Below are 20,152 nucleotides of genomic sequence, written 5' to 3' on the forward strand. Positions count from 1 at the left end.
TCACGGCACCCTGGGAATGGACAGGACAAAGTAGCGGCGCCGTCGGGTTAATCAGGCGACGGCGTGCCCTTTCAGCTGATTCAGTGACACGTCGGCGCTTTGAGTCCTACATTCCTTTGCTTCTGTGCCACCTTGTTATTTCCCCCTCCATGCTAGCAACTGCTAATCCATTCCCACTTCATACACACACATGCACTCAGCCTCTTATCCACTGTTGAACCTGGGAGTTGGACTCGCTGACCACCCTGCCGCCTGGTGCATCTTTCTCCATGTGTTAATTTAAAGTGATAGATTGGTTTCACGATGATGTAAAAACATTGGACGGTCAAGCCTGGAGCTGGAATGGTTATAGTCTCATGATCAAGGCGTCAAACCCCGCTGCACTGGAGTATGTGTGTGTGTGTGTTTTTGTGTGTATGCTCACATTTCGTAGCTCCCTGCCACAGTTGTGGATGCTTTTTTGAGACATTTTGATAAAAAAAGTCAGTGGTGTGACTGACAGACACGAAAGGAACCAATGACAGGCTCGGATGGGGGTCGGCAGCGCGGGCGTCGCTCTCTGCTGGCCCTCGCGGCACAGCCGAGCGCATTTGGAGGAAAGGATGACACACTCATGCCGTCTGTTCGGAGCCGATAAAGCGTCGCTTCCTTTCTGGTTTTTAGAAATGGAAAGAAAAAAAAAAACGTTCTGAATTCTGCAGTCTCGCAAGCGAATGTCCCCGGTTCTATTCTCATGCTCCTCCTGGCCTGCTGACGTGCCTTCGAACAAGATGCTGCACGTCTATTTCAGCTGAGGTGGAAAATGAAGAAGTTGGTTTGACGAACGAAACAATATGGGGGGGGAGATGATGAATGAATGAATGAATGAATGAATGAATGAATGAATGAATGAAACTTTGTTTAATGTAAATCAGATCTTATGCGACTCCAGACGGCATCATCGCTCATGTTTCCTTTCACTGTCTGCTTACTTCAATTTGAATTGATGGCTTTTATGAACTGGAATTACAAAACACACACACACACACACACACACACACACACACACACACATAATATTCAATATTCAATCTCACGCCACTCCTAGCTCCCCGCAGTGGCTGTTAAACAACAAAATACAGAAGCGCCACAAAATGCCTCAACACAACTGTGACGATAAATAAACAAAATGATAATTTCATACAAACAAAATCAAATCAAGTTGAGATCCGGCTGTCCAGTCTCTTGCAAATAAAATGAAACACACCTTTAGCACGCACCCTAAAAACCCATCAGCTGCGATCACACCTCGCCTCCACATGTGTTTTGGATGCGTGACCTTCGCCTCATGGGCCAAAATAGAAATCCCTACTGTGCAGAAGGGTGGCAGAAGGAGTACTTTTACTTCAGCTGAGTATCCGGTTACTCTGCCTCTGTCATTCTGCAGCAAATTTGACCACACCATAATTTCCCTGGACTATAAGCTGTTACTTTTTTCAGATTCTTTGAACTCTTTGGCTTAAACAACGATGCGGCTAATTTATGGATTTTTTTGGGCTAACGAGCTTCATGCCGCCAAAACAAACCTTGTTACATTGGCCCAGTGAAATGACCGTGAAATTCAGGCCGTTCAATTCCGACACAGAAGTAGACAACTTTAATGGTTTTAGTGCGCAGGAGGAAGACAAAGATCAGCTGGAGTAGGACGAAGCGGGAATAGAAAATGGATGGATAGATGGACTATTCCTTGAGTTATTTATTATTCATCTTTTTCATCAGCGTGTCAAAGGAACTGTTCAGAAAAAAACAAAATTCCAGTACGCGTTTGTTGATGCTACTGGTATGCATTTAATGATAAGTAAAAAAAAAAAAGTTTCTGTGTAATAATCTCATGTTACAACATGGACACGCGGCTTATAGACAAGTGCGGCCTATATATTCACAAATATGCTTATTTAGTTACTTTTAGCTGGTGCAGCTTATATTCAGGTGTGCCAAATAGTCCGGAATTTATGGTAAAACAAAAATAACAAGCTTGCTCGTATGCAGATTCAGTATTATAAATATACTGTCTGCAGGTTTTGTAATATTTGCAATAAGAGTAGTTTTCAAAATCCTGTGCACTTGTAGCACGCACAGTGTTTTTCCAGCGCTGCTGTGTGTGTGTGTGTGTGTGTGTGTGTGTGTGTGTGTGTGTGTGTGTGTGTGTGTGTGTGTGTGTGTGTGTGTGTCTGCGGGGACAGTAAAGGTCAGCTGGTGGAGGCAGGGCCATGGTGAAAGTTGTGTTTAGATGTTCTGTACGTTACCCTCCTCTTTGTTGTACAGCCTCAGGCTGTGGGAGTGTGTTTCCTTGTTTGCATGCGTGTGTGTGTGTGTGTGTGTGTCTTTGTGTGCACTCGCTTGCAAGTATTTTTTTTTTTTGTGCACAGGCTTCCGTGTGAAGAGGTCAGGATATTTTCTGCCTCCTCAGATGTGCCAGGGCGGTGTGTGATCTCCAGCTCGCCGCTTTCATGTCATTGTTCCCCCCACTGTCTGGTCGCTCCCTGCGTCCCCCTTGATCCCCCCCACCTCCACCTCCACCTCCACCTCCACCCCTCTGTCCTGCCAGCCCCTGCTTCCTGCTGTCCCTCCCCTCTCTGATATCACCTATTTGCGAAAAGCAGATAAAAGCCTGTCCTAAAATGGAGAGAACGTGAAAAAAATAAACAGTAAACTAACACTGACAGCAATGATAGTGGCCCCTTAAGATACGAATCACTTTATATACAAATTTTTTAAGATACAAAGCGCGATTCGAAGAATTCGAAAAATTTTATCCTTGAAATACAAAAAAAAAATAATCATGATATTAATACGAGAGTGAGAAAATTAAAATTAGAAATTTGCACAGTATCTTCCAAGCAGGCTCCCATGACTCAAATACCATTAATGTCACCGTTGCATCTTCTGAGTTGGTGCTCTCACCTTGCAGCCTTGCGGCTTCCATCGTCCTTCGACCACTTCGTCCGGTCAGTTAGTACAATATACATGTGGCATCATTTATATCTTTGTGCTTATTTTGTTTATTTTCTTAATAATCATCATGGGCTCTGAAAGAGCAAGTTGTAAGGCAAGTGGGGAACCCAGAAATAAAATAAAATAACAAAATAATAGCGGAACAAATTCATTTTGTTTTAGTTAGTTTAGTAATTTCTTTTTTAGTTTTCTGTTATTTCATATAGGGAAGATTCATTTAAGATACACTTCTGGAATTAATCAAATTTCTATCTTAAGGGACAACTGTATTTAAACAAGATTGCATAGTGGTAAGCGCTTCCTCCTTGGATTCCCTGGCGAGCCTGGTTGGATTACGGCAGCGGGGCCTTTCTGTGAGGAGTCCCCGTGCATGGCTTTATTTGAATTGTGAATGAGTGAATCAAAGGTTGTATGTCTCCTGTGATTGATTGGTGAGCACTCACCCCTGGAGAATGAATGAATGAATGAATGAATGAATGAATGAAATCATTCACACTACATGTTTTCAGACTGTGGGAATAATCCAAATTTAAGGAAAAATAATAACAATGAGAAAACAACACTGAAAACAACAAACCCTTGGTATTTCTTGCAGAATTGAAGGAAATTACCTCATCCTGTAATTTTAGTGAAAATAATAATGTGAAAACAGTATCTAATGAACTGGAACGGAAGTGCTTAAAGGTAAATTCTTTTTAAAAAAATGCGGCACAAATAAGCCGAATAAAAGAATGACCACGTGCTTATGAAATATTTCCAAGTATTATTTATATTTAGTATAATACTTTTTATATTCATAAATGTATTATGTATTTATGTATTTATGGGGATTTAGTTGTTTCTGCAGCACCATAAAAGTATCTCTGCTAATCGGGGTAGTTTTATGGTAAAAATTCAATGTAATTGTGTGTAATTGTACATCAGTTTTAACATCCTTTTGTCATATTTATGTTCGAGCAGGAAAATGTAGATGTTTCGTAAAACTGCCTCCTGAAAGGAACCAATGGAAGCATCAATTAAAAGAGACAGATGATGCTAATGATAATGCTATGATAAGTAATTTCCTCATGTGACAGTTAATGGACAAAACTGTCCTTAACATCCACAAATAATATCTGGATACCGGTGTGTGCCGATTAATTTGACGGGTTTGAATGTATCAACGACCAGGCGACGACTCAGGTAGTGATTTATGGCCATAAACCCGATGATAACGTTGATAAAGGCTTGACGGCAAGTACATTAAACCAGAATGATCACAGAATTAGGATAATCGATCTCAGTGCCATTCATCTGTTCACTGAGGTGTTTTTATAAATACAACAACCACTCTGTGAGTTTGTTGTATCTTCTACCTTCTTCGTAGTGTTTGCATGTTCTTCTAGCTGTATCTGCGTATGTATACTGTGTTTCATTTTTTAAAAAATGGCTTGTTTTTCCATTCATTCATTCATTCATTCATTCATTCATTCATTCATTCATTCATTCATTCATTCATTCATTCTCTATACCATTTATCCTACACTTAGGAGTCATGGGCAGCTGGAGCCTACCCCAGCTGTTGTGGGATGAGAGGTGGGGCTCAACCTCCTCCTTGATCACTCGGGCATATATCATATGGCTACCATTCACCCTTTCATTCAGGGGTCATACAGAGACATGCTACGAGTCATCCACCCTCATTCATTCACCCCCACATGATGTATAGAGACATAAAAACATTCACTTACTCAATCACACCCTCTCATTCAAGCATCCTACAGAGGCATGAAACTATTCACCCTCTCATTCACGTGTCATATAGAGACATACAACCATTCACTCCCTCTTTCACGTTTCAGATAGGCACATAAAACCATTCACCCTCAATCAAATGTCACATCGAGACACAAACACATTCACCCTCTCATTCACAACTCATATAGACACATAAAACCATTCACTCATAAAATGGAGACATGCAACCATTCGCCCCCTCATACATTCACACATCTTACAGAGACATACAACTATTCACCCTCTCATTCACCTGTCAGATATAGACATGCAACCATTCATCCTCTCATTCTGGAATCACACAGAGACAGAAACCTATTCACCCTCTCATTCACATCCCATATAGAGACTTTCAAGCATTCACCCTCTCATTCACTGGTCCGGGCAGTCTGTGGTCTGCCGTCCTATGGGTGTTTCTGGAGGCCAGAAATCCCAGTCGCCCCTTCGGCCACTGTAGAAGCCTCAGAAGCAGGAACCTTCTACCAACGGCATGCAATGCCTCATATGTTTGAAAGTGTGTCGTTGACTCATATGAAATAGTCTCTTAACACTTTATTTCTTATCTTAATGGAAACGAGAGCATTACATAATCCTCTCCTCCTCAGCTGAACCTGTTCTCTCTCTCTGTTTTCAAGATATGGGGCTTCTACAAGCAAGGCTACAAGTGCAAAGGTAAGAGAGCAATTCCATTTTGCACCACAGATACGCCGGCTGCAGCCACACACACACACACACACACACACACACACACACACACACACACACACACTGAACTTCTGCAGAGCTGGAGTGCTGTGCAAATACCATTAACATGGCCGCCCTGGTAAATACGTCCCAGTGTTTTCTGCCATATTTGCGGGGTTAACAGATAACATTACTTTCACTGGCATTTTGCCCTTAAATGGATGGGCGGACGCTCTTTTAAAAGTGGTCAAATTTCCCAGCAGTAAGTGAACGCGGTGGGACTGTGATTTCACAAAAAAGATGCATCATTTTACATCTGAATTATCTACTCCGTCCTTCCATGGTTACTCTGTCTGGTAGACTGATGCCGAGGTTAAGGGCTGATGAAGAGCACGAGAGAGGCATTACGTGGGGAATTTTAGTTTCCAAAGACCTTCTTGGGTTTTTCTGAACCGTGCTGAGAGGACAGTTATGCTTTCATTATAAAACCCCTATTCCAATGACGTTCGGACATTGTGTAAAACATAAATATGCAATCATTTTCAACCAATATTCAGTTAAATGTACTCCAAAGACAATACATTTAATGATCAAAATGACAAATGTTATTGAATTTTTGGAAATATTCACTCATCTTGAATTGATGCAACACATTCCAGAAAAGCTTGGAAAGAGGCAACAATGGGGAGTGGGGCAGTTGAGGAACGCTCAAAAAACACCTGTTTGGAAATGGAAACAGGTGAGTGTTGTAATTGGGTATAAAAGGAGCATCCACGAATGGCTCCGTTGTTCACAAGGATGTACTGAGGTTCACCACCTTGTGAACAACTGTGCGAGCAAATAGTCCAACAGACGGACCATCTGCACCCATCAAACAACCAGGAAAGATCCACCACCAGAACCAGTCCCCGGTAACTTCCACCTGAGCCTCAGTTCATGTGATCCAACAGATTTCGCTGTTTAGCTTTACCTAATCACATTCCAATCCAGGTTATCCCACAAAGTTACCCATTTGTTCTAACCAAGGACACCTGTATTAGCATAACAACCCACTTGCACCTAGTTTCTGCAGATCAACCCTTCCATTTACACAACAAGCCATAACCTCGATCCGGGCTAGGGTCCCTGGCAATTATATTAGGAAACTCCCCACAGGTCATTAGGACTGGAGAAGCATCTCTGATGAGGCTGAAACGTCTTCAAGTGAAGAAAGTCCAGTTGCCAAGACAGGATGATTTCGACAAGAATTCGCTATGACCTGGATGACTGAAAACCTCCATAGACATGGTTTTCGGAAGTGTTCTTGAGCCACGTGGCACGACGCTTTACACAAAGAAGACGTTTTTGAATGCGGAACTGTCGGAGGGATCGAAGGTCATGGGTTTTCAATATTGGTTTTGGGCCTTGCAGTTTGCGCACAGAGATTTCTCCAGATTCTCAGAATGTTTTGACGATATTATGGAGCGTAGATAATGAAATCCCTAAAGTCCTTACAATTTCACATTGAGAAATGTTGTTCTTAAACAGCTGGACTATTTCCTCACGTAGTTTTTTACAACCTCGGCCCATCCTCGTGAACAGTGGAACCTTTCAGGGATGCTTCTTTTATACCCAATTATGACACTTGTTTCCAATACCAAACGGGCGTTTTTTAAGTGTTACTCAACTTCCTCAGTCTTTTACTTCCTCTGTCCCAGCTTGTTTGAAAGGTGTTACAGGCATCAAATTCAAAATGAGTGAATATTTGCAAAATAATATCAATAACTTATTTTATTTTTATTTTATTATTATTATACTTATCATATTTTGAACATTAAATGTATTGTCATTGGAATGTATTCAACTGAATATTGGTTGAAAATGATTGCAAATCATTGTATTATGTTTTTATTTACGTTTTACATAATGTTCCAACATTGGAATTGGGGTTTGTACTTCAGACACAATAGAGAGAAGGGAAGTTACTGAGTTTTGTATGTATGATGTGCGAATGAGAGAGTGAAAGGTTGCATGTCTATACATCGGGAATGGCAACACACACACAAACGGCTCAGATGTCCGTGCGTGCGTGTGTGTGTGCAATACACAGAATTCCTCCGTCACACACTTCTCAGTCTCTTTCGTCATTGCTCTCATCGTCACTTGTCATTGGTCCGATGGGACCAGGATAAATATTTTGTCAGCATGAAGCCCAATAGCTCATAAAAATCCATAAATTAGCCAAATTATTTTTAAGCCGCAGTGTTTAAAGCGTGTACAGAATTAGCGGCTACTAGTCCAGAAATTATATTATATATGTATGCTTATATATGTATATATGTGCATACATATATACAGACACACACATTTATAGACACACATATATATATATATATATATATATATATGTATATACACACATATATACACATACACATATATACACACATGTACACATGTGTATATATACATATGTATAAATACATACTTATATACACATATAAACATATATACGGTGGGAAGAACAAGTATTTCGTCACCCTCTTAAAATAATCGCCAAAGTCATTTTTTTTACAAAAATGTTTTTTTTTGCCTAAATCATCTCCTCATGATGCTGATCACCTCTGGCAAAATTGTCTACATCCTTAGTTAAACAGATTGTGCCATTCTACCCCCTTAGTAGAAATTGCTTATGTCAAGAGTGTGTCAAATGGCTCAGTTTTTTGTGTTTCCTGAAAAATCTGAAAAAATGACTTAGGCGATTATTTAAAGAGGGTGACGATTTGATACACTGCTAGTTTTTCAGCTTTTCCCACTTGCAAAGCATGTAGAAGTCTGTCATTTTTGTCATAGATACTCTTCAACTGTGAGTGACGGAATCTAAACCAAATATCCGGAAAATCACATTGTATGATTTTAAAATAATGAACTTCCTTTTTATTGCATGACATAAGTATTTGATCACTTACTAATCAGTAAGAATTGGGGATCTCCTTTTAGTTCTTCTTTAAGAAGCCCTCCCTTTCTCCACTCATTACCTGTATTAACTGCACCAGTTTGAACTGGTTACCTGAATAAAACACCTGTTCACACACTCAATGAAACAAACTCCAACCTCTCCACCATGGCCAAGACCAGAGAGCTGTGTAAGGACATCAGGGATAAAATTGTAGACCTGCACAAGGCGGGGATGAGCTACAGGACAACAAGCAAGCAGCTTGGTGAGAAGACGACAACGGTCTGTTGAAATTGGTTAGAAAATGGAAGAAGTTCAAGATGACGGTCAATCTCCCTCGGTCTGGGGCTTCATGCAAGATCTCACCTCGCGGGGCTTCAATGATCATGAGGAAGGTGAGGGATCAGCCCAGAACTACACAGCTGGACCTGCTCAATGACCTGCAGAGAGCTGGGACCACAGTCTCAAAGAAAGCCACTCGTAACACACTGCGCCCTTATGGATTAAAATCCTGGGCCCGTCTGAAGTTTGCCAATGACCATCTTGATGATCCAGAGGAGGAATGGAAGGTCATGTGGTCTGATGAGACAAAAATAGAGCTTTTTTGTTGTAAACTCCACTTGCCGTGTTTGGAGGAAGGAGGATGAGTACAACTCCGAGATCACCATCCCATGGAGCATGGAGGTGGAAACATCACTCTTTAGGGATGCTTTCCTGCAAAGGGGACAGGACGGCTGCATGGTATTTGGAGGAGGATGGATTGGGCCATGTATCACGAGAACTTGGTCAACAGCCTCCCTCCCTCAGTAAGAGCCTTGAAGATGGGTCGAGGCCGGGTCTTCCAGCATGATGACGACCCGAAACACACAGCCAGGGGAACTAAGGAATGTCTCCGTAAGAAGCATCTCAAGGTCCTGCAGTGGCCTAGCAAGTCTCCAGACCTGAACCCAATAGAAAATCTCTGGAGGGACCTGAAAGCCCATATTGCCCAGCGACAGCCCCAAAACCTCAAGGATCCGGAGAAGATCTGCGTGGAGGAGTGGGCCAAAGTCCCTGCTGCAGTGTGCGAACCTGATCAAAAACTACAGGAAACTTCTGATCCCCGCAATTGCCAACAAAGGTTTCTGTACCACATATTAAGTTCTGTTTTTCCAATCTATCAAATACTTATGTCATGCAGTAAAATGCAAATTAATTACTTAAAAATCATCCAATGTGTTTTTCTGGATTTTGTTGAAGAGCACCTATGATTAAAAATTACAGACCTCTACATGCTTTGCAAGTGGGAAAAGACGAAAAATCAGCTGTGTATCAAATACTTGTTCTCCCCACTGTATGTATGTATATATTTATATACTTGGTGAACACAGGTTGCTCTTAAAGAGGATATGTTGTATTTTAGTGGAAAGAATATTTACATCCGATGTTGATGTCAGGTTTTTGGTTATTTATATTTTAACAACTCGTCCAAAAATAAACTAAATAATCGAGTGTTTTGTCTCGTCAGCTCTACGTTCCTGGCTCCTCTCATTTAAGAAAAAAAAACAACTTACATGTTAATGTCAAAAATGTGCGTTGCATAGCAACAAGAATAGTTAGCGCTACCGTCTGAAAGGAGAAGGATGCGGTTCCGGTCACAGGCTAATTCCTTCATTGCCAGAGATGTATTTTTGCAAAATAAAAAAAAAAAACCTCCCAGCTTATTCACGAAGTGATGCTCGTCTGGAAAGTACTCTTATTCAAACACCATCGGAGCAAGGAGGAAGAAGGGAAAGCGGTATGGAGGTAGAATGGAATCAGCAGAGGCACGCCTTAATTTACACAATTTGAACACACACACACAATACTACTCAAAAAGTGTGTGAGTCAGAATGTGTGAGTGTTCCATGTTGATCCAGTGCATCATTGAGACAAGATGGAGTCAATGAGAGGAGCCCGCGGCTATTTAGCACTGCCAGCTCGCACCCGGAAAGGCAGAGCGATTGGCGGGCGCCGTAATTGGAACAAATCGCCCGCCGTGGCGGCGCTGGAGTGTAGCGAGAAAGTCGGCATGCGTTTTCAGGAGGAGAGAAGGATTTTAGCTGTCAGAGAGGAGCGTAATTTCACCATCTTCCATTTTGTTTTGGCGGTTCGGTGCTGTCATGATTCCTTATATATCAACTACTGATACAGAATTCAATAAATCCAACAAAATAGAATTATTCTCAAGTGAAACAAACAAGAAGAAAGAAAAATGACCGTGATTTCCTTCTGACTACTTTACTTGCATTCATTCATTGATTTATTCATTTATTCATTCATTCTCTGTTATTGGGTGAGAGGCAGGATTAACCTTGGACCATTCACCCTCTCATTCATTCATTCATTCATTGTCTATACTGCTTATCCTGCCATCAGGCTTGCAGAAGGTGCTGGAGCCTAGATATAACCATTCACTCCCTCAATCCCATGCCATATAGGGGCATACATTTATCCTCTTATACACATACATTTATCCTCTTAAACACATACATTCATCCTCTTATACACACAGCATACAGACATACAACATTCACATCCTCTCATTTACACATAATATGGCAACATATTGCCACTTTCTCTTTCACAAGGAGGGAAATTGAGGCTCTCCAAAATATAACAATGAGGAGTTCAGTAAGGGTATGAAAGGACAGGTACTAAAGTTGAGGTGCTGAAGTAAAGGAACTAAGCTAAAGATACTGAAGTTAAGGTACAGAAGCAAATATGTTAAAATAAAGGTACAAAAAGGAAGATACTAAAGTGCAGGTACTAAAGAAAAGTTTCTAAAGCGAAGGCAATAAAGGTTAAGGTCCGAAAGTAGAGTTGCTAAAGCAAAGATACTGAAGTGAAGGTATTGAAAAGAAGTTCAGTGAAGGTATCGAATGAACCAAATGATCCGAATATGAATTTGAACTTCTGTGACGCGATTAAGAATCTGCTTCGAATGAACCCCCCCGTCGCCCCCGTTGGCCCAGACTCCCCCCACTTGGCAGCGCTATTGTCAGAGACGCTCAGCCTCACGGTGTGTGTGTGCCATTGTTTGTGTGTTTGCATGGCTTGCCAGAGTTCGGCGCTGTCGCCCTTCGCTCTCCCGATCGCCCCAATGTTTCTTTTGCCCTCTGACCCTCTCCTCTCTTCTCCGCCCTCCTCTTCTTCTTCTTCCTCGCCGTCTCGCCCCCTTTCCCGGCGACTCTCCCTCCCCCTTCCCCGACTCTCCCGACGTCCCTTGCTCTTCCGAAACCTCTCCCTGCCGCCGTCTCTCCCCGCCGGCGTGGACGCCCTGGGAGCAGCCTGCGGCGTGAACTGCCACAAGGCCTGCCGAAGCCGCCTGGCCGTCGAGTGCCGGAAGAGGACCAAGAGCATCAGCCACGAGACGCCGCCTGCCCTCCAGGCCAGATCCTACAGCTTCCCGCCGCCTGCCAACAACCCGCCGAGTCTGCAGAACACAGGTGTGTACAGACGGCCCGTCTGTGTTCATCTCCTGTGTAATACTGTACGTTTTCGGGAAGCTAGCAGATGCATAGTAGCTGCAGGGTTTATCTTTTTACCTCACTCCAACAGGGACTCATTTTTAAAAGCCCTATAATATCAAGAGAAATGACATTAAAACATACAGTGTCTTGTAAGAAGTTAATGCCACAGAACTAGCAGTTGTCAAGAATCCACCAGGACACAACTTGTGGTCTTCTTAAAAGCTCATTAATGCTCAATTTCAAATAATCATATAGCCTTGCATCTGTCCTTTTGTATGCATCTTGTGCATACTTACGTTCGTTTTAGCGGATGCGTAGCCTAACACAGCAAACGGAGCAGGACCACCGGGTAACCTGGGGAGTAGATTTTCTTTGTATGTTCAAATGTGCCGGACAAAGACAACATGGCGTTGGTATAACCAGAGCGAAGAATTCTCCGTCCACATGGCGCCTTGTGCTTTATGGCCGTTGTCTACTGCACCGTCACCAGCTCCTCCGCCAACGACATGTTTGTGCCATAATTTCCGGACGATAAGCCGCAACTTTTTTCACGTAAACAACGATGCGGCTAATATATGGACTTTTGGGGGGGGGCTAACGAGCTTCACGCCGCTAAAACATTTATCCCCGTCACATCGGACCGATGAAATAACAGGGAAATTTTGAGTCCGTTCAACTGCGACACCGAAGAAGACGACTTTGACGGTTTTAGTGCGCAGGAGAAAGCCCGAGATAGCGACTGGCTAGCCGGTGCGGCTTATATTGAGGTGCACTCAATAGTCCAGAAGTTACGGTAATTGGAACTTGGGAACAGGAGGTGGACTCTGTGCAGCCTTCCAGTGGATATATTGCTCAACAGCCATGGCAACTTAAAGTTGGAAGTATGTAGGCGGTGACGTCAGTGCACTACGAAATCGCAAACAAAATGTAACACCCTCTGTCTGACCTCCACCTTCTGCACCTGGCCTTGGATTTCCAGCTCCTCTTCTGGAAACGAATAAACAAAAAAAAAAATACCAAAGAGCGGGAGTTTGAGAATATGAAGCTCAACAAAGATGTCACTCTGCACCAGGGATGGGAATGAAGACATCATCCGGAAGATGGTAACATCATTAGCTATATTGCTAATATGTAAAGGAGAAGGGCCTGAATGGAGAGTGAGGCTTCAGGCTGGTGAGGCGAAGAAGGTGGAGGATTTGAAGTGCCGAAGGTCAAAAGAGGGTGGAGAAGAAGTGGAGGAATGTGCGTAAGCAGGTTAGAACGGGTGGAGAAAAGCGCTACAAGAGCATCAGTCAGAATGCCAGGAAGGTTTGAGAAGACAAAGGTGAGAGCAGCCACGTTGTCTGGTTTGGAGACACTGAGGAGCTGGAGGCAGCAGAGACGAAGATGTGGAGGTTCCTCTTGAAGATGGAGAGAACGGCACATGTTCGATGTTCTGAAGTTAGACTGAGATGGTTTGGGCACGGACAGAGGAGGGACGGTCGGAGGAGGTCGCGAGGGTTTATGGATGGAGGGAGAGAAGACACAATGTTGGTGTGAAAGGAGTAAGTTAGATAGAGGTAGATGATAAGATCCGAGCACTTTGTTCAGAATGGTGTCTTGCCACAAAGACTCACCGTCTGAGAAACCACAAAGAGCTTGAATTTCCTCTTCTCAGAAAAGAATCGCTTCATGTAGTTTTTCATCTTCGAGCCTCATGTCACGCCCCCCGTGCCCTCCCACGGCCCCCTGCAATACTGACGCTTCCTCATGAGGCGCGCCGTCATTCGGGAGATGTTCTCAAACAATGCAGATTAATTTGCAATCCATCTTGTTTGGTCGGCGCCCAAACCCATACCTATTTCACGCACCTTTCTCCCACACAGTGATCGCTGAAGAGGACGTGGAGGCAGTGGAGGAGGGGGTGTTTGACGTGCACCTATAAGCAGGTGAGAGATACTGACTAATGCTTTAAACCAATGATCGACCATTTATCCGACAAACAAGAAACAAAGAAATGCTGACCTTCAACCTTGACTTTCTACCCCTCCCTGGTTCTTCAGGGTGCTTTACTTATTCATTTTCACACAAGTCAGTCACAGAATCGCTCAAGTTTCTTGTGAGCTGTTCATTTAAAGATAAATACATTTAGATATGAGTGGGTATCCACTTATTTCTCTGTCTTTACAAATATATACATGTATTTGTTTGAATATCCCTATTAGGTGGTTAAAAGTCCATGAAAGTGTCGCTGTTCTCAAACTGCGTTCCTCCCACAGTCCAAAAACAGTCAGCATCGGAGACCCCGAATTGTCCAGACGTGTGAACGGTTGTATGTCACGATATGAGTTCTGAACGAGAGGGTGAATGGCTGGACATCTCAATATGTGGCCCTGTGATTGGTCGAGGGGGAACCCTGCTTCTCTCTCAATGTCAGCTTAGATAAGATAAACAAATGAAAGCTGATTTATTTCCTCAAATTACACGTGTTTGAGAATTAGCAACAGAAACTTGTGATTGGGTCCCCTCTGGAACTGAAATTGACTTAGGAAGTTGTCATTTCTTTACATTTGCTGCCACCTAGTGGTGGGAATGTGAACTCTGCAAGAAAACAAAAGAAAGGCGCTTATATTAATTTGTTTGCTCATTACATATGACGCTTATCCTGCATTCAGAGTTGAAGGGCCGCTGGAGCCTCTCAGCTGTGATTGGGCAACAGGCTGGGTTCATCCTGGACAAAAGGACTTACAGAAACACACAATCGTTCACCCTCTCATTCACACGTCTGGCTAATTTTAGGGTCTCCATTGAACCTGCTGCTTGTGTTTGGAGTATGTGAGGAACCCGGGGAACTCTGAGGAACCCAACACAGATTCTGGGAGAACATGGAAAAGCCTCACAGAAGGGCCTCCTGTGGGAATCCAATCCAGGACCTTTACGCTGTGAGGCAGTAAAGTCTAATTCGTTCAATCAATATGATTTCAGAATACCTCATAGGATTGGCGTGCGACGGTGACAGTCGTCACAGAGACGCGGGAGGAACATCTGATTTTGTGCGATTCAACACCCAAGCCGGGACGCCGGTGTGCAGCCACATGGTGGACGATGCTACGACAACGGCGCCTCCCATCTTTACTCTCACTGCGTGGCAATGTGACGGGACGCATTTCCACCGTTCATCGGCCAAAAGCACGAATGTCTCTCCCTGTCGTTAGAGTTTAATTTTCAAGGTTCGAGCACCGAAACCCAGTCGAGATGCCACGGCTGTCTCCCCATTCTTATTTTTCATTTTCTTTAAAACTTCTAAAGTGGTGTTTCTTCTGGTCACGAGTGTGGTTCCTCACTTCCTCCTCAGCGACGACCGACCTTTGTTTTGCGTTGGCATGACAACGAGAGCTGACGCCGTACCCTCCACCTGAACATCAGTATCCTGTAGGTGTCGCTGTTGTGCTGTTTTTGTATTGCACTGTGCTTCTCTCCAGAACTCCTCTTGGCGAACGGGGATGGCGTTGCGAGACCGCGGGATCGTCAAAACGATACGACCAAAACAGAAATAACACGTGTTCGATGGTAGCATGAATTTGTTCGGGTTTTGTTCATCATGCATGCCGGGAAGTCAGTCTTTCGTAAAACTCCCCTCGCCGAGTTATCGGTCCTTCCGGTGAGTCAGGGAAACGAGGTTTCCATGTAAATAGACCAACTAGCTCGTGCTCCCCTGCTCGATGAAGGATGTTCTTGATGCATTATTGTCCTGTGATTTAATCCCGTGGGCCGATGTAACTCCACTCCCACCCCGTGCTCTCCAGATTATCCCTCCCCGCCATTAAATGCACCACGTCTCCTCTTTCAGGATTTCCCCACTTTGGATCTGACATATTTAAGAAATAAAAATGTTACACACATGATGAGAGCAGCATTTTCTTTGCTGAGGAGGGGGTTGGGGATTGAATTGTAATAAGAAACATAAAAAAGAAGGCATGACTTCTGGAAGATCATCTTGATTGCGGATCTAAACAGAACCTTCAGGAGGCAAAGCTATAATGGGAAACTTTAATGTGAAAATTGTATAAATGCAAATACTATCAGCATATTGGCACAGAGGGTAGTACTCCTGCCTCACAGCAAGAAGTTCCCTGGATGGATTGGATTCCCGGCGGGGTTCCTTCTGCGTGGAGGCTCCATGTTCTCCCCGTGTCCGTTTGATGGTCTCCGGGTTTCTCACACATTCCAAACACATGCAAGAGGTCGGAGCAAATATGTCAATCGCAATCTTTCGGTCGAGTTTGTCGCGAAGGTATTACTGGTAGATCGCTGGACATTAATAAAAATAGATGTCAGGGCAGCCAGTCAGATGACATCTGATTTTTCTGACACTGAGGACACCGCAAATGCATAGACAAAGATGCAAAATGCAGCAAAAAGTTATCCCCAATTTTTAGTCCTCGTTTTTTTTCTCTTAAACTTAAGGGTATAAAATGAGTGGGGGAGCTGGACCAAGTAAGAAGACAAAAACTTATCACAAGGACCTATTCAGTTCTGTGTAACATAAATGTACCGTTATTGGTACCACTGTTGTTCTTTTTACGGCATTGGAGGAGGACTTTTTTTCATAATAACATTTTCGAAGAGCGTTTGCTTCATCTGCCGGTCCACAAAGATGTGGAGCGGCATTTTCGGACTGTTCACGGAAAATACGACACGGGCATCCCGCCGAAAAGCGAGCTGAGAAAGACAAAGGTGAAGGAGCTAAAATCCCAATTGTCCGTGCAGTCATTTTTCCCGCAACATACTTCAAAAGCGCAAGCCGCGACCGAAGCATCGTTCCTGGTGAGTCACGTCATCGTTAATAAGCAGCGACTGTCCCGACTATGATTCAATTCAGTGCAAGTCAATAGGTTGAACTTGAGTAATGACAAAAAATACATATTTATTTTGTGTTGTGCAACATTGGCTCATGCAAGGTACGTCAACACTCATTGTTCATATGAAGACTGTTTTGCCTTTTTGTTGTGGGTGGATCATTTTATAAGTAGCTCACATGCTAAAAAAGTGTCCACACATAAGAACAGGAGGGTGAATGATTGTATGTCTCTGTGATGTGTGAATGAGAGGATGAATTAATAAGATGTGAATGAGTGAGTGAACATCTCATACTCATGCACACGCCCTATGGAGATATACGACCGTTCACTCTCTCATTCACAGGTCATATAGAGATGTCAAGCTAGATGCGTGGGTTTTTTTTTTTTACACCGAGCAGGCGATATGAAGTGCAGTAAACAAAACCCTCAAGAGACAACATGAAAACATTTTTAACAGGGATGAAAAAAAAAGGCGGCGTAAGACGAAGATAATGAGACAAAAGAAAGTCACCCGAAAGCTAAGATGAGGAAATATGACGAAGCGTATGTAGCGCTTGGCTTCACTGCGGCTACAGTGGGAGACGAGGAAAGACCTAAAAACAATGTTAATAAAGTTTTTCTTTGTTGTGAGTTGAACTATATTTGTTTTTTGTTTTCTTTAATTTTAAGAAGGATTTAATTCTATGCAGTGTAGTACTTATAAGAATTTTATAGACAAATTATATTATTTATAGTCCCGGCGGAGAGTGGGGGGGGCGCAAATTGTTTTCTTCTTGCTAGGGGGCGGCGTAACAGAAAATAATTGAGAAGCACTGCTATATAGGAATATACCTCCACCAAGATACAGTATATACTTTTATTGAATATATATCTTTATAGGTTCTCCAGTTTCTTTCCAGATGTTTCAAACAGGGTGAATAGTTGTATACCTCTATGATCGACCCAGGGTAAACCCTGCCTGTTGCGCAATGACACCCCGGATAGACTCCAGCAACCCTGACTGCAGTATCAGCGGGAAAGGTAATGAGCAAATAAATGCGACTAGTTTGTTTGGGTCCTGCAACGCTATCTCACCACTATTTAGGCCGACAACTTTGGCCTCCAGCGATCTCTCTGATCAGAGGAGCCCATTCACATCTGAAGCCGTTACCGATTAACGTGGCAATGGAGCGTGACAGGACGTCAATTACAGCGCTTTTCAAGTTTATATCTATTAGCAAAAAGAAAAAGCGAGAGCCGCGTTTGAAGAGTCTGCGATCGCTTGGAGGTTTTTTTTGGAGCACATAACTTCTCACCGGAAATGCAGTCGAACTTGATGCTCATCATCTCCCCCTCTTAATCCGTCCTGCACGTTTTTGACATTTTCGGAACGGAGGCGCATCGGTTGCGACTACAGCGACGTTCACGCCGCGGCGCGGCACGGCGCAGCAGCCTGATCTGCATGATGGCGCCGTGGTTGAATAAAACATCAGACGGGGAGGTGCAACACCGAAGCTATAGTGCTTTAAAACAGAACACGCAAGATGCCAATCCCTTTTATTTCCATCTAATACAGAACAATTCATTACCAATCCCCTCCACCAAAGTGCACACCAACCACCTATGACTTTATCCATGTCCTGATCGCTCTTACAACAGTTAGTTACAACACATCACTAGGCAAAAAAAAGGAAAATACCTGCAACTGTATCCTCTCAGCTTCTTGTGGAGGGTTCAGGAATTGATCGCACGAGCGCCGCCGTCGCGCCATCCCTCACGTGCGGTGTCTATTACGGACATTAATAAAGCAGCTCCAAATGAGCCTCGTGGTCGATGCCATGTCTAATTACTCAGAAAGGAAGTGAAACCCAGAACTCCCGGTCTCCTGGATCCCTCCCCTCCTGACTGATTGGAGGACATTGATTCGCCGATGCTCAGCCTTAGGACGCCGGGGACCCTCGTCGTGACCCGATGAGCCGATGTGTTCATAACTCGCCGATCGATTGCCAACGAGCGCACGCGGCGGCGAAGAGGATGCAATTTGCATTGAACCCATGAAGCCGAAACACTGTTCAAATCATACCCTGCAACCTTATTATTGATCTTCAGTAATAGAAAGATAGGAGGTGTTAGATTTGTATCCTCTTCTCTCACACTAACTATCGTCATGTTTTCTTTAAATATACTGCTCAAAAAAATAAAGGGAACACTTGAACAACACAATGTAACTCCAAGTCAATCACACTTCTGTGAAATCATAGTGTCCACTCAGGAAGCAACACAGATTCATTTTGACTTGTTTTAAGGACATTACATCAAAGTTGGATCAGCCTGGAGTTTGTTTTTACACTTTAATTTTGAGTGTGATTCCTAATCCAGACCTCCATGGGTTGATACAATTGATTTCCATTGATCATTTTTGTGTGATTTTGTTGTCAGCACATTCAACTGTGTAAAGAGCAAAGTGTTTCATAAGAATATTTCATTCATTTAGATCGAGGATGTGTTTTTTGAGTGTTCCCTTTATTTTTTTGAGCAGTGTATATCCATAAATCTTTTTTCTTCCTCGAGACCTCCTGCTCAGCACTTCCACCCCGACTTCCCTTCTTCTAGTATAATCACTCCCTCCTCTGTGCATGACAGAACCATCTCAGTCTGGCTTCTCTAACTTGATCTCCAGAACATCTAACATGTGCTCTCCCTCCGATGGACTCCTTCCTGATCCTATCCATCGTGGTCCCTCCCAAGGAGAACCTCAACATCTTCATCTCTGCGACCTCCAGCTCTGCCTCCTGTCTTTTACTCAGTGCAACTGTCTCCAAAGCACACAGCATCGCTGGTCTCACCGTCATGTACACCTTTTCCTTTCATTCAGGCCGGTATCCTTCTTTAACATCGTAACCCTGACAAGTTTCTCGTTCTAACCTGCTTTAACCCGTTTCTTCACCTCTTTTACACACTCTTCATTGTTCTGGATGGTTGCCTTTAAGTACTTCAAATTCTGCACCTTCTTTATCTCCCTCACTTTCCACATGGGTTCCTCTCATTCACACACATATATTCTGTCTTGGTGTGGCTAACCGTCATTCCTCTCCTTTCCAGAGCATACCGCCACCTCTATACATATCACTACAGATCACAATTTCATCTGTAAACATTATGGTCAAACCCATGGTCCATGGAGAGTCCTGTCTCACCCCATCTGTCAGCCTGTCCATCACCACTGCAAACAATAAGGGGCTCAGAGCTGATCCCTGATGTAATCCTACATTTATCTTGAACTTCTCCATTGTACCGACAGCACACCTCAAAACTGTCGCACATCTTTCCATGTCCTTGCACCAGTCTAACATATTTCTCTGCCACTCCAGACTTCCTCATCCAATACCAGAGCTCCTCTCACTGCATCTTGTTTTATGTTTTATACTTTTTCAAGGCCTACAAAGGCACAA

At 43.4% G+C, this 20,152-nt stretch overlaps 1 protein-coding gene across 2 annotated transcripts in view; it reads left to right on the top strand.

The window, feature by feature from the left end:
- LOC147223911 (RAS guanyl-releasing protein 2) overlaps nucleotides 1-15,759 on the top strand; it is a 53,348-nt gene extending 37,589 nt beyond the window's left edge. For both annotated transcript variants that reach the window (XM_086165845.1, XM_086165846.1), the window contains exons 14-17: nucleotides 5,406-5,442; nucleotides 11,698-11,856; nucleotides 13,746-13,808; nucleotides 14,845-15,759. In XM_086165845.1, the coding sequence (XP_086021971.1) occupies nucleotides 5,406-5,442; nucleotides 11,698-11,856; nucleotides 13,746-13,804 (255 nt within the window). In that variant the 3' untranslated portion in view covers nucleotides 13,805-13,808; nucleotides 14,845-15,759. The remainder of the gene's footprint in view (nucleotides 1-5,405; nucleotides 5,443-11,697; nucleotides 11,857-13,745; nucleotides 13,809-14,844) is intronic.
- The last annotated feature ends 4,393 nt before the right edge of the window (nucleotides 15,760-20,152 follow it).

Source organism: Fistularia commersonii, chromosome 19 (genome assembly GCF_037954325.1).
Source record: "Fistularia commersonii isolate RoL2024-O1a breed Wild chromosome 19, RoL_Fcom_v1.0, whole genome shotgun sequence".
Taxonomy (NCBI): domain Eukaryota; kingdom Metazoa; phylum Chordata; class Actinopteri; order Syngnathiformes; family Fistulariidae; genus Fistularia; species Fistularia commersonii.